The following is a 14,985-nucleotide window of genomic DNA, read 5'->3' on the forward strand; positions in this document are numbered from 1 at the left end:
TTTTCCCATAGAGATTTACAAAAATATTTATATCAATTATGTTAAGCCTAGAATGAAGCCATCCAGGATCCTGGTGAATCATGACCATAAAACCTTTGACTCTGTGAAAAGAAAAAAAATGCTAAACAAAGGTTATTTATTAAATGTAGTATATCGTATAATAAAATATTCTAATGTATTTTTTTCACAGAATCAATGGTTTTATGGTCATGATTCTCCAGGATCCTGGATGGCTTGATTCTAGGCTTAAAATAATTGATATAAATACTTTTGTAAAACTCTATGGGAAAAATGAAAGGACACATCTTCAGTGGCACCAGTAAACCACCCCTGCATGCTATGCCCTATTATTAGAAAAATTATAGGTCACTTTAGTTATATTTGTACACTCTCAGACTTGAATTAACAATGTTATATTACTGTGTGTGTTCTGCATCAGCTTGTGTATGTTACTTCCCTGTGTGGCTAATTTCAGTTTGTTCCTTGTTTACTTTGATATCAAAAGTAAATATAGGAAGTGAAGATTATGGCGCAGCACCAATCACAATGCCAACCATATGTAATGTAGTCTAGATGTTTCTTATAAAGTTAAATATGTTTTTGTAGGCCCAATATCATCTGCTCTCTGCTTTCATGAGCCGGCTTCTTATCTTTCTTATTCTCCAATACAATACAGCCTAGTATATTTTACATCACACAGTCTTATTTTTTGAACATAGCTCACATTTGTATTGCTTCATATTTCTATTTGATGTAATTGTCCTAATCCTATATTATTTTTAGATGACTCATGTCCTCATTTTCATTTCAACTACATAATAGTTTGATTATAGTCAATCATGATGAAAGAAAGAATATTCTATACAAATACTAACATTATCATAATAACTGGAACATAACACGACTATAAAGAGTACAAAAAAGGTCATAATAATAAGTTAGGATACAATAGGACATTAAATGTATACATAGTTACATACCATTTGCCAAAGACAGAGAAACCACAGCCCCAAGGAAAATCAACGGAACAAACATTTTTGCCACCATCTTAATGGAGAAATTGTTCAGGCCTGCTAGCTCAAGATTCCCTCCAACAGTTTTTCTTTTCAAACCCAAGCACACCCTAGCAGAGGTTGGTAGGTAATGTCCTTTAGACCCCTGTCACCTTTATCATGTTCCCATAGTTTTTATGACCAGGGAGTGTCAGTTTCACTCTAAGCACCGACATCATGGTTTTATGCCATAAAATACGTAAATGAGTGACATACTGTGGCCTGTTCAACCGTTTACAATCTTCAAGTCTGCCTACGGTAGACCATGACATGACACAGTCAACACCAATGTACAGTCATTTTTAGAATGATTTCAATATTAGTGTTTTTCTGGTGAAATTATAAATTATATTGTGATTTATTAATTATTCGGTCAGTCATCTGCTGTGAGCAATACAGCTAGTTTCCTGCCATGCTCTAGCATTTGGGTCAGTATAAAAATAATTTAAATCCAGATAAACAACATTTTGTCAAATGATTCTATATTTGGATGAGAAGCTTTCTTCTGCATAGGCCTACTGCGTTCTATCTGTCTGTCATTCAATGTTATATGAGTTAAAAAAGGTTCTCAGTTGAAACAAGCCATAGGCTTTTTTGAGTGTATCCTTAGTTGAACTTGTACCAGTGAACTGTACTGTCATGAAACTGTACCTTTTCCTATGCAAACCTCTAATAAAGTATTTAGTTCAATCAATCAATCAATCAATCAATCAATCAATCAATCAATCCATCTACCATCTCAAGTCCACTCGGAACAACAATACTTGTAGCCTACTCTTGTTCCTAGTCGGACATCTAGTTTAGACGTACACATACATCCACATGGTTGCCATGGTGTGTTAGCTGCTGCATACAATACACAACCAAAGTCAAATTATGATTTTAATTCAACTTTAAGCCAATATATAATAAATATAATATATTATCTAGTGGTAGTTAGTGTCTTACAGCTCCATATAAACCACACGAGATGAATAGTGACCTGACTCTGACGTACCACTACTACAACAACCAATGAAAGACGGTGAAAGCGAACAGTGATTTGCATGCTGCCGAGCAGCATTGTGGGCATTTCAAAAATCTTAGTTTTATAAATGATCTAAAAAATAGGTATGTTCTTAAATTTGAGTCTACTATATACATCGTCCTTTTTTACTTGCCCATAATTATGTTGGATTGTGTGTATAGTTGTAATTACTACATCAACAACAAATGTAGGCTATTGTGTTTACTTAGCACATAATTTAAAAGCCGTGTTATATTTATATGCATATCGCACTGTATTAATTTTTAATATTCGTTACTTTTCCCCAAATTACCGTAATAGTGCGATATCCTCCTTTAATAATTCGTCGTACGGCGGTGTCACGCAGCGAAAACAGCCGATCTTCAAGCTCACAACGCGTCACGTCCTCGATAGGTTGTGAGCTTGAAGATCGGCTGTTTTCGCACCGGTCGTACGACGAAGGATAAATCAGGCCCTACCACGAGTCACAGTGGCTGGGACGCAGTATTAATACTGTGTTATAGCGTGTATCGAGTTAAGACTATACTTTCAGGGATCATTTCTATAGTTTTCGACTTGAGAAATGAGTTTCTAGATTGTTTCGTCTCGCTAACCACGATGAAGAGTCAGAAATACTTCTTCCTGAGCGTGAAGCGGACAACGAGACTTGATTCAGTTCTTATGCTCGTTGTCTTTGATGACCGTTCTCTGTCTCTTCCAGGGACAGTGAGGGAGGAGGTATTATCAGAGTGGTTACCCTTTATTACCTGTGGAAAAATAATGAAACGTAAATGGGATAGACTAGTTACCTCGTAGGCTGTAGGTATTTATTTATTAATTATATTTTAACTTCCAATCTCCTACACCCCCTTGTGGCCCCTGGGTAGTAACGTATATGACATTTATAATAATTATTACACATTCATTAAATTAGCTTAGCTATTAGAGCACTATAGGTTGAAGCTGGATTATAAATACATTTACATTTGAAAAGAAGATACTATTGTTTTATTGTTAAAGGGAAATTATTTGGCTATTATTATTATTTCTATTACTCACCCCTCTGAGTCTAAATTCATAGATATTTTTGTTTTTGTCCGAGTCTAAAAAATTGAGAAGACTCTTTGTGTCTCCATTGGGAACCACTGCAGGTCATCAAGTTATATTGTCTTAGGAATGTGACAAAAACAAACAAAAAAATATATTTATTCAAGTCTCCATGCTCCATGGGGTGATTATATGCCTTCTCAGTCAGTAGGCCCGCCTAATCGATTAAAAGCAGCCTAAATATATAAGGCCGAGAGAGTTGATACAATCTATAGGGAACCCACTATCACTGTATTCAATTTAGGCTATTTAATTGAATTAACTCTCATTCTCTCAACATTTACCGGTAGGCTATCTAAAAATATGAAAGTTTCCCTCCTCATAGATTTTTCATAGCAGGCTATATCCCAGTCTGGCCTATATTGCTATTGATTGATTGATTGATTGATTGATTGATTGATTGAAGACTTTATTAGAAGAAGTTTGCATAGGAAAAAGTACAGTTTCATGACGGTACAGTTCACTGGTACAAGGTCTAGGCCTACTAAAAGGAGATCCTAGAAAAGACTAAGCTTATTTGCATAGGAAACCATTGAAGTATCATATAACATTGAATGACAGACGGATAGAACACAGTACTATGCTGTAGATATAGTCAGGAAAAAAGGGGGAAACAATTTAAAAATAAAAAAATAAAAACATACTGTAGGTAAATTCAAAAGTAGTGATAAAAAGTGATAAAAGTAGCCAACAAGTTTAAAGCTATTTGCATTTGTGTCACACTCACAGCCAGGCGGAGGGAGTCGATCTTTTTACTCCACCTGCACAATGAGAGAGAGCAGTTCGGCCGGGCTGAATGAAATGAATGTCCTCAATCAAAGCAGTGTGCTCTGCATGCTCCAGTCTGGAGAAGTACTCAACTCAACTCAAACAAACGAACAAACTTTGCTTTGCTTTCTTTCTTCTCTTTCAAAGAGCCTGGCTCTGGTCCAGTCTGACTCCGGAGTCCCGGGTGATTGACGTGAGAAACAGGAGGAGGACTTTATCCTCTTCGAGGAGAGAGAGCGAGGATCCATGATGCAGGCAGAGTGAGAGAGAGGACTTCATCATTCGGACACATGCAGAGGAATTATAGACCAATTGTTGATGACTTTAGGAGGGGTTTTATACTTTTATTAATTTAATCTGCCAAATCCCCTGTTTGCTGGACCCATAGCAGAGCTCATGGTTTGTGTCTGCATGTGGCTCATTTATTGGGGAAAACTAGCAGTTTGTTTTGAGCATTATGTTTACTGAACGCACTCGACTCGTCCCCCGCGACAACATGAAAGAAGACAAATAATGTTCAGCGTTTCTGCGAATGGAGCATCATTCTCTAATAACTTGGAGGACTTCGATTCTATACGCAGTGTTCTCCTATACAGGTGAGTGAGTGTATTTATATCTACAGCCATATCAATAATATAGCTCTTAAATGGTTGCTATGAATGGCATTGTTTTGTCTACTTTCTCGTGTAAAAGTTTAATTGACTGGCCGAATGCTTGAGGGGATTTAAAGACCTCGTGCAGTGAAGGGGGTGGGGGGGACTCGGGCAAGGGTGAAAGATTTAGCCTTTTATACTTGTTATCCAATTCATTTTAATTTTAGATATCTCTCTATTAACTAAAGTCAAATGTGTTTGTTTGCCCAGCGCAGGGTGCAACGACCTTATTTTGTCATAGTGCTTTCTGTTGCAATTCATGCATTATTCAAGTGGTCAACTTGGATGACACTGCACGACGTGCAAATTCTAGTGGTCCGTGCCAGAGTGTGTTGCACTTAATTAAATACCAGTCACCTGTTAAACTCGGTGATGTAGGCGACCGTTTTAAGGTTTTTGAGAAAATGTGTCATTTATTCCCGTAATTGCACGAAACGAAAGTAATAGATTATTAGCTAGTGTAGTCGACTACAGGGGCGGTGACGTTTCAATATTCAAATGGGTGCTCGTTTTTGACCCCGCCCCCCCCCCCCCTCCCCCCCCGCCCCCGCCCCCGCCCGCCTGCCTGCCTGCTCGGCCAGCCGCTTAGACAAAATGATAATAATGACCATTGCTATGTTTGGCCACTAGAGGGCACTGAAAACCCACAACGCTAATATGTTCCCCATTTTCAGGCCTATCACTACAATATAGAAATACTCTGTTACAAATATAAGTCCTGAATTAAAAATGCTTGCATGCTTACTTGAGTAAAAGTCCAAAAGTATTGGTATAACATAAAAAGCCTACAAAAAGGAAAAGCTAGGCTTTAGGTCTATACTGTATAGACCTACTGTATATTTGTGTATTTATATTTTTTTGGCACTGTGTTGATAAGTAGTTCCTAATGTTTGGATGAATGGACCATTGTAAGTTCTTTGAGTTTGCAATATGCTTAGAAAAGTCACTTAAAATTGCAATCCATTATAGAAACGTTAAGCACTACTATTCTTTGTTGTGTTGTGTTTTTTTTTTTTTCAAACTGTTCTCGACACTCGGCTGTACACAACAGTCCTTTTTATTTTTCTTACTGTCCTGTAACCTTAACTGGGTGACTTAATTTCCCCTTCCCCTTCTTTGTATATACTTACTGATTGTTTAGACTTACTGTTTTCTCTTTTATTATATATTTTTTCTCTCTCATTTTCTTTTCTTTACATATCTACTGCATAGTACTGTGTTCTATTCGTCTGTGTCATTCAATGTTATATGATATACTTTAATGGTTTCCTGTTGAAATAAGCTTAGTCTTTTCAGGATCTCATTTTAGTAGACCTTGTACCAGTGAACTGTACCGTCATGAAACTGTACATTTTCCTATGCAAACTTCTAATAAAGCCTTCAATCAATCAAATAGGCTTTAGGCTACATCAATTATATGTAATTCAAAGGAGCTTTACTGGCATGATAAAATACTATAATGCCTCATTCACATAGGGAGCAGCAAAGCTAAAGTTTAGCTTGCTTGGTCAATGTTATCTCAATGGAAACCAGCTTTAAAGCTTTCAAAGCTTTGTTCTGTGTATCTCCTGTATCTTTAAAGCTGGTTTCCATTGAGATAACATTGACCAAGCAAGCAAAACTTTAGCTTTGCTGCTCCCTATGTGAATGAGGCATAAGAACAGTTCAGTTGAGATTTTTTTTTAATTATTTTGGAGGTGGGGGTAGAATACTGTAGAGCTACATGGCTACATCACACAGAGTAGACATACAGCCAGGATGTGGAGGCGGGCTATGACGCTGGGTGACGCCCTCGAAAGGGACAAAGCCGACGTGTGATATCGGCCGAGTGCCAGGAATGCAGTTTGGCCAGTTTGGGGCGAACGACTGAGTGCTAGGAATTGTCGGCGAAAAATCAATGGGCTCTCATAACAGTACGCTCAAGCACTCACGCGCCCCCTATGTTCCCGCCGCTGGTCGACTATCCACTAAATGGAAAATATGGTACAATTTCTAAACATCAACCAACTAGAACCAAGTGATTTCAAGCACTAAAGCAGCACAAACGGTGATAGTCACGGAATTCAGAAGGTAACTAAATGTGGCATAACACCTCGAACGTGCGTAGAGATCCTCTGCTCGGAGAGCATCTCTGTTGCCCGTGGCAACGCTGTCATCGACCAATCGCGTTGAGAATAAACACGTCACGTGGTCCATCCAGAGAGAGCCCGTATGCGGCAACAACATGGCGAGGAAACAGCATCAACCGCTCGCTTTCGCAAAACTTCATGATCATCATCATTATAGTCACTTCAGGAACAAAACATAGCCTCTTCAGTGCACGAAAACCGCCGTTGTAAAGAAATGTCGTCCTCCAACAGACAGAATGAGAGCGCTGTTCAAAGCGAGTGTCATAAAGAGGAGAGAGAAGACAACGAGAGTGATACTGATAGTGAATCCACATCATCAAGTTACTCAGAGTAAGACACTACTACTGTACTACTCTATGCGGTACTCATCTGATATCTCACGCAGTAGTAGATTGATTGATTGATTGATTGATTGATTGAATACTTTATTAGAAGTTTGCATAGGAAAGTAAGTACAGTTCACTAATACAAGGTCAGCTAAAATGATAACAGACCACAAGAAAGCTGTTAGGCTTGTTTGCATTGGGGTCCCTTTGTACTCAATGCATACAAGTAGAAGTAGATCTATTAATAGAAGGCCTGATTTGTTGCCACAGATGTTATTGATGATATCCTATGCAAAGTACTGTGTTCTATCCGCTTGTCTTTCAATATTAGGCTATATGAGATACATAAAGTGGTTCCTGTAAATGAGCCAAAAAGCTTACTAAGATCTCCTTTTTTTTTACCTTGTACCAGTGATTTGTACTGTCATGAAACTACCTTTTCCTATGCAACCTTCTAATAAATTCTTCAATCAATTCAATCAATCAATACACACGCTGTAAAATCCAGTTTATTAATTCAACTACACAGGCAGGCTACTGTAAAGTCCACCACATGAACGTTTCTGAGTTGCTTGGCTACCAGGGAAGCTGCAATTTGATATGCAAACTGTTGTTTCCTCCATGGTATTGATGAAATTGCTACACTGCAGGTTGCTGGAGCAAATGAGTCTATTATGGCATGTAGATAACTTCAGTGTTTGTCAAGTTGAGTTAAGTGGAGCCCTTTTATGACAGTTAGCCTACTTAATCACTGCCATGTCGAAGCGAGTTCGCTCAGGCAAAGAATATTATGCGTGTCGGGTTGCTCACACAGAGAGCCGCAGACATAACAGACATGGTTGTAAAAGAGGTTTGGTCTTTACAAGAAATAAAAGTACAAAGTAGGCCTGTAGTAGTAACAAAGTAAACGAGTCATAGGCCTACTAGAGAGGGAGTGTCCCCTCCGGTCTCCTCCCCTCGTTCTTTTCATAGTTTTGGGGAAATGTTTTCAATTTGGGTGGTTAACCTTCTTAAATAATTGCATGCTATTCGCCGGTCCTCAGTGAATTTATGGACGTGGTTTCTCTGAGCCGCCTACCACACGTTCGGCGAAGGCTTCATTTAGAAAGACCAAAAGAAAGAAAATAAGACCAGCTGAATTTGTTCTTTTTTACCCTTCTTTTTTGGTTGTTGCTTGGACTGTGTGGGTTTCCATTGGTCTCTCTCTATAACCAATGAGAGGCCTAGTTCTTTTCTTTCCTTAGTTTAGTGCCTCGGGATAGACATTAAAATGTGCTCAGAAGGAGATGGGATGCTCTGAAAAAAACTAAAAAACATTATTACATTTACATGGCAACGTTCTATAAGCTTTGCACGTTTCATGGTAATGTGAGAAACAGAGTTTCTCTCTTGTCATTTACAAGCTTGTAACAAAACCAATTTTGGCAATCACCTTTATATTGTGTAGTTTTATTGAGACAAACGCTGGAAACCAGGAAGCACCCCACATGTGATTCCAGAGACGGGGGGGTTCTTAAACACTACACCATGCAATAGCGATCTCTCTATATCTATGACAAAGCCTGCCTTTGTTTTCCCTCAGCGACTTGGAACCGGAATGGCTGGACGACGTCCAGAAGAACGGCGAGCTCTTCTACCTGGAGCTGAGCGAGGGCGAGGAGGAGGCTGCGCTGGCCAGGGCCGCCGCCGCCGCCAGCCAGGGCGCCTCCACCAATCACGTCCGCTTCAGTGAGAAGGAGGCGGAGGTCATCACGGAGCGCAACAACCGGAAGCAGCGCTCCGACTCCAGAGCGAAGGGAGGAGGGGAGCCCAAGCTGAAGAAGCTGGCCAGGATCCTGCGGAGGAAACGGCGCCCCTCGCAACGCAGGGGAGGAGAGGGAAAGGACGGGGGCAAAGGCAAAGACGGCCCGGACCTGTCGTCATCGCGCACCCCGGCCTCCATTCTGAAGAACCAGGCGGGCCAGAGGCAGGGCGTGACGGTCCAGCCGCAGCAGCTGAAGGAGGTGTGCGCAGGGATGGGACGATAAGCGATGTTATCGTTTATTGTGATGAAAAACACTCACGATAATCGCATCGCAGAGATTTAATTTATCGTGAAATCGTCCTCCGTCATGCACTGTGATCAATTCACCTTTTATTTGCCGAGCTGCATATCCAGTACCATTTAAACCCTCCATTGGTAAAATGTACTTATAATATACATACTTGATACAGTCTTTTGTTTTTCACTCTCTACCAAATCTCTTTGCCAAAAAATAGCCGATCTACAAGCTCACAACGCGTCGCAGATCGGCTATTTTTTGGCAAATGTCCCGGCCCAAGATAATGGGTGTTGGGGATATTTTGATTATCGCGATAACATCGTAAACCGCAATGTCTTTGGTCACAATAATCGTGATATGAATTTGTCATCCCATCCCTAGGTGTGCGTCTACCTCAACCCCAAGCGCCTCGGAGGCGCCTCCTCGCCGCCGCCCGACAGGGGAGGCCTGCTGGAGGCGTTGCTCGGGGTGGTGCATCGGCCCTCCTGGATCAGAGGCCCGGTAGGAGACCTCCCCTCGGGGAGCCGTAGGGAGGAGCGCCTGGCCGTTCACGGACTGGTTCCTAACAGTCCCGCCATCAAGTGTGGCCACATCCTCATTGGTGAGGCTGCGTGGATCTGCAACTGATGTTGATGTTTGCTGAGCAAACATTCAAGATGAGAAATGATTACAGGCACCATATACTTTTGGTTAATTATGAGCTCTTGAACCACTTGGATTGGTTTTGAGCAAGGGCCATGAACTTAGGCCAATAATAATGTACCATATAAGCCATTCATATGTGTGGCTTTTCTTTCTATTTACTCCCACTGAAATCACGTACATTGTGTCTTTTCTTTCTATTCTGGTGCAATTGAAATGGTTAGTCTTCATGGCTGTCTGTTTGAGTCAGGCATATACTGAAGTGATTTTCTGCTATCTGGGCTAATCATTGTGCAGTTGTTCTAAGCAGACAAAGGAATGCCACTTGTGTTTTGCCACAAAATGACTACCCACTCAAGTTACTGTGTAATGCAGCTTTTATACCGCACTGCTCCATGCTTTAACAATTAGAGCAGTCAAATACCTGAAATAGCTCTGTGTACAGAGATGGTGGTATGCCTGTCTGCCCGCTTGCAGGTAAAGCCTGCCTTTAATGGACAAATAAGTCCATTAAAGTCTGTTTGTGTTTGCTCATTATAATGCACAAACACATCTGGCTGTTATCCTAGCTATTTTGTCAAATCCTTTCTGACTTGAAGACATGATGGGAGATTTATGAAGCAAGATCATGCAACTAGAAAGATCACATAAATATTTGATAACCAAATTTGCTGATATGTTGAGCAGATTCTTATAAAAGAATATAAGGATTTACATGAGGTGAATTCTGTGAACTAGTCAGTCAGAAAGGAGGCACATCATGAACTGTAGATTTTATAATACGTTACTTGTTTTGTGTAAAACCTTCTGGCCTCCATTGTTTTTGAATGGCCTTACCACCTACTGTACGTCATCAGGTGACGTGACTGTCTTTGTGTCTTCAGGTGATGTGCTCATAGCGGTGGACGATGTGGATGTGACCTCAGAGAACATAGAGAGGGTTCTCTCCTGCATTCCAGGACCAACGCAGGTGAGTGCGTGGAAACGAGGCTTACTGTAATGGTCAATAGTGTCACTTGATTTCCAAGCTAACAATGTGCTGCAATTCCACTCCTCTCTTGGAATGCAAACAAAATCATCAAAACAATTATATGCTATTTTGACCATTTCTAAAATGCAAAGAGTCAGAATAAATTGTATTTTAAACGTTTGTCAAACAAGGTATTCTGCTTTTGTGCAGTATCTCACAGATCCATTTGCATGGGAATAAATATAATTATATTCAAATATTTAAACAATTAACACTACCACTTCATGTCTTATCCCGTTTACTGCTGTTTCTTTTTGTGACTTCATATCAAATAGTTTTTTTTGCAGATTGTTCATATGTTGACAAATATTTGACAATTATAACATGCCCAGAATAGGGATGCTGGAGTTCATGTGGTTATAGCACTGCAAAATAAATGAGGTAGAAAAAAAGCAATGTGCAGAATTAGATGTATCACAATTTAAAATAACAATCACTTTATTAATATACCATATTTTGTTTGTCTGTTTTGTTCAGCAATAGGCCTTTTTATTTTTTATTTCTACCACATATTAAAAAAAAAGTTCATAATGTCTAACTGTAACTGCTTTTTTAACCACCGGTCTACCATCTGAGTATGTTATGTCTGTCCCTTGGGAGAGCCTTGAATTTTCCACATTGGATTTGATTCCCAAATCCACAAGGTAGTATTTAGGTCTCCAGAATCTTGGCCTGTCGCACACTCACTACAGTATAAACCGGATGACCGGATATAGACATTAAGTGGCTTTCTGTCGCTGTGCTTGCTTCTACCATGGCTGTCAAAAGAAATGTGTACAAAAAAGTGCCAATCAGCGCCTTTCGTCATTAGGAAACCATCAATTACTGAGAAACTACGCTTTTGATCGGTCGCTAAAAAAGCCAGTTTCACCCTAAATCGAGTCTCCGTTCCTTTTTTTTCATCCGAAAAAGCAGACCGTCAAAACGTCAGGAATTTGTAAATGATAGAGTGTGGCTGGGGGTTGATGGTGTTCGTGGCGGAGCGAGATCGGACCGCGGAGCGACTTTTTCTTTCTCAGACCCACAGGAAGACGGCCATTTTGCGGTGGGGACAGAGGGCTCAGCTGATTAGAACATGCAGCCAGAAAGCAAATTACACACTGTAGGGAAAACACAGAGGGAGATTTTGGGAAACAAATACAAGGAGCCACAGCCGCTGAGGTGGTTCAGTCAGGATTTGTGGCCCGCAAGGAGTTGAAGTAAAGTTGTCCTGCTGACTGAAGGGTTATTCTGTGTGGCTTATATCTCCCATTAAGTGGTTGCCATCATCATGTATCATCATCATCATTACGCAAATATGGGACAGATAGCTTTAGCGAGTAACCCGAGTGAATGAAATGGTTGTTGGAGTTTGCCTCATAGAACAATACAATAATGACAGGATATTTTAGACAAACCAGAAAGTATTTGAAAACAAATGACACTTCACATTATCTACATTGTCACTCGGACTCCTCATATAACCCATTCTGTTCTATATTATGCTTTGTCGTGGGACGGACAGTGAAAATAGCCAATCTACAAGCGCACAGCTTCTAGATCTGCCAGTTTCGATCATTTGTAAAAACGTTTTAAAAATGTTTTTTTCTCACTTCACATTGGGTGTGATTTTTTGTAAATCTCTATGCGAAAAATGAATGGCAGATTTCTTTTAGTGGCACCAGAAAAAACACGCCCACTGCTATGCCCTATAGAGAAGCCAGGCTAGTAGAAATAGTAGGCATTATTTGCAGGGAGCTGTGCAGGCTCTAGTTACTATGTACGTTTGTATCTGCCCTTCCAGCTGGAATGCAGACAGTAGCCATTATTAGTATCAAAGGGACCACTTTGCCCTTTTGCCGGCCCATTTTGTGTCTGTGCATGAGACAGAGCAAGATGGAGTGCGTGCGTGCGTGTGTGCGTGCGTGTGTGCGTGCATGCATGCGTAAGTAAGTGTGTGGCGTACCCACCAGTGGTCCAAAGCAGTGGTTCTCAACCAGCGGGTCGGGACCCCCAGGGGTGTCCCCAAATTATTTTTGGGGGTCTCCAGATGATTAGCTTAATGTGAAACATTGTAATGTGAAACGTCTCGCGTTGCGAGGCGTTGTGAGCATGTAGATCTGCTATTTTCACAATAGAACTGTGATATACAAAATGTAATGCCTCAGCCCTTATAGTGCTAGTCAGGGTTGGGGGTTCCCCAGTTCAAATATGATTATTTTGGGGGCTGCGGCCTGAAAAGTTTGAGAACCATCGGTGTCAACTAAGTAACTACAGTAAATAGAGGATTTTTTACTTTACTGGAGTATTTCCAGTTTTCAGCACTATTACTTCCACTCCACTACATCTCAGAGGCAAATATTGTACTTTTCCTCCACTACAATTATTTAAAAACTTTAGTTACTACTTTGAATATTATTACAAGTCCATTTGAAAATAGCTGATCTAAGATCTGCTATGTTCTAAAGACAAAACAATGAAGACATTTAAACAATTTATACATTTAAAAACATGTGAATTGGGACATTCTGCATATTGAGTACTTTCTACTCTTGGTAATTTAACTTGTAAGGCTGCACCCACACCAAAGTACCTATGAGAGTGGATTCCCCATTCTGCCAATGTATTTCAATGAGAATGGAGCGTTTTTTTGCAGAAATCCTCTTCTGGCATGAAACCGCTCCTTTCCCATTGAAATGCATTGGCGGAATGGGGAATCCACCCTCATAGGTAATTTGTTTTGGGTGCAGCCTAAGGGGTGCCCACACACCAAAATACCTAGAGTGGAATCCGCCAATGCATTTCAATGAGAAATTAGCGTTTTTGCCAGTAGAGGATTTCTGCAAAAAAACGCTCCATTCTCATTGAAATGCATTGGCGGATACCACTCTAGGTATTTTGGTGTGTGTGCACCCTAACAGATTATTTCTACATTGTGGAATTGACACTTTTAGTAAGTCAAATATCGGAGTACTTTTTCCACCACCGTGTGCCCACCATGTGTGAATCCTAAATCACTGACATCAACGTGATGGAATTCCAACGAGGGCACACATACGCCAGTCTGACCACGTCCCTGTTATTTATGACAAGCGAAATTGCTGCCGTTAGCTCGCTCAGCCTCTTAACCCTACCCAGTGATTTACAAAATCCATGGTTTGGCCATTTTGGCAATTTTCTAACATTTCTTTCACGTCTGGTCATGCCCTCATGCAGAACAATTCGTCTGCGCAGCCGATTTAATGGCTCTTTGAAAAAGTGGGAATGGATTTTGGATCCTTTTTTCTTTCTTTCTTTCTTTCTTTCTTTCTTTTTTGTCGAGAGCATAATGGCAGACATTTTCTCACTTTTCTCTGGTTTGCTCAGATTTCACAACTGACGCTGTCTGAAAAGGTACCAATGGATTGATTGATTGATTGATTGATTGATTGATTGATTGATTGATTGAAGACTATTAGAAGTTTGCATAGGAAAAGGTACAGTTTCATGACTGGTACAAGGTCAACTAAAAGGAGATCCTAGTAAGCTTTTCGGCTTATTAACACAGGAAACCTTTATGTATTTCATCTAACATTGAATGACAGACGGGCTACTTATTGAGATAACAGGCCTAAAATTGGGTCAAATTTGCCGGCGGCCCTGGGTTCGGCGCCTGCAGGAAAGGCCGTTCGCCTGTGGTTGCCGCTGCTGACAGGCCTGGAGTTACTTAGGAGAATCTGGAGAGAGCGATACTTGGATTATAAATATACAACGTTCCAGTAGAGGCAGATAATTGCCAGCAGATATGGCTTTTTAACATTTTGTTATGTGTGATAGGTTGTGTGTAGTGTACTGTAGCTCAGTGGGAAGAGCAGCACTAAACACTGCCAGGGGTTGTGGGCTGGTTTCCCGCCGGGGCCACCCTGTCCTAAAATAAATTTACAGACTTATACAGCGCGGCAAGGCAGCTTCGGGTAGCAGCGTCCCCTGACTGTCATATGTTAGATATCAAACACCCAGAAGCGACTTGTGGTATTCTCTCTCATCATTTGAATCCCTTTTTTACTACAGAATAACATTACACTGTTGCCAGTTGGGGTTGAACTGAAATGTGGAACATCTGCGTTGCTTTGAAGCTGCGGAGTTACTACAGTACTTGATAGAGTCGCTGATACCGCATGTCATGTGCAGTAGAACCCTTTTTGGCCGCGGTGGAAAAAGTACTCACACTTTGTACTTGGGTAAAAGCATCAATACTGCAATGTAGAAATA

At 40.6% G+C, this 14,985-nt stretch overlaps 1 protein-coding gene across 1 annotated transcript in view; it reads left to right on the forward strand.

Annotated features, from left to right (window-relative positions):
* The first annotated feature begins 4,207 nt into the window (after positions 1–4,207).
* Positions 4,208–14,985, forward strand: part of intu (inturned planar cell polarity protein) — a 43,624-nt gene continuing 32,846 nt past the window's right edge. Inside the window, exons 1-4 of the mRNA XM_080741828.1 lie at positions 4,208–4,529; positions 8,624–9,044; positions 9,465–9,684; positions 10,610–10,695. Of these exons, the coding sequence (XP_080597954.1) occupies positions 4,447–4,529; positions 8,624–9,044; positions 9,465–9,684; positions 10,610–10,695 (810 nt within the window). The 5' untranslated portion in view covers positions 4,208–4,446. The remainder of the gene's footprint in view (positions 4,530–8,623; positions 9,045–9,464; positions 9,685–10,609; positions 10,696–14,985) is intronic.

The sequence above is a fragment of the Nannobrachium achirus genome (assembly GCF_963921795.1).
Source record: "Nannobrachium achirus genome assembly, chromosome: 14".
NCBI classification, from domain to species: domain Eukaryota; kingdom Metazoa; phylum Chordata; class Actinopteri; order Myctophiformes; family Myctophidae; genus Nannobrachium; species Nannobrachium achirus.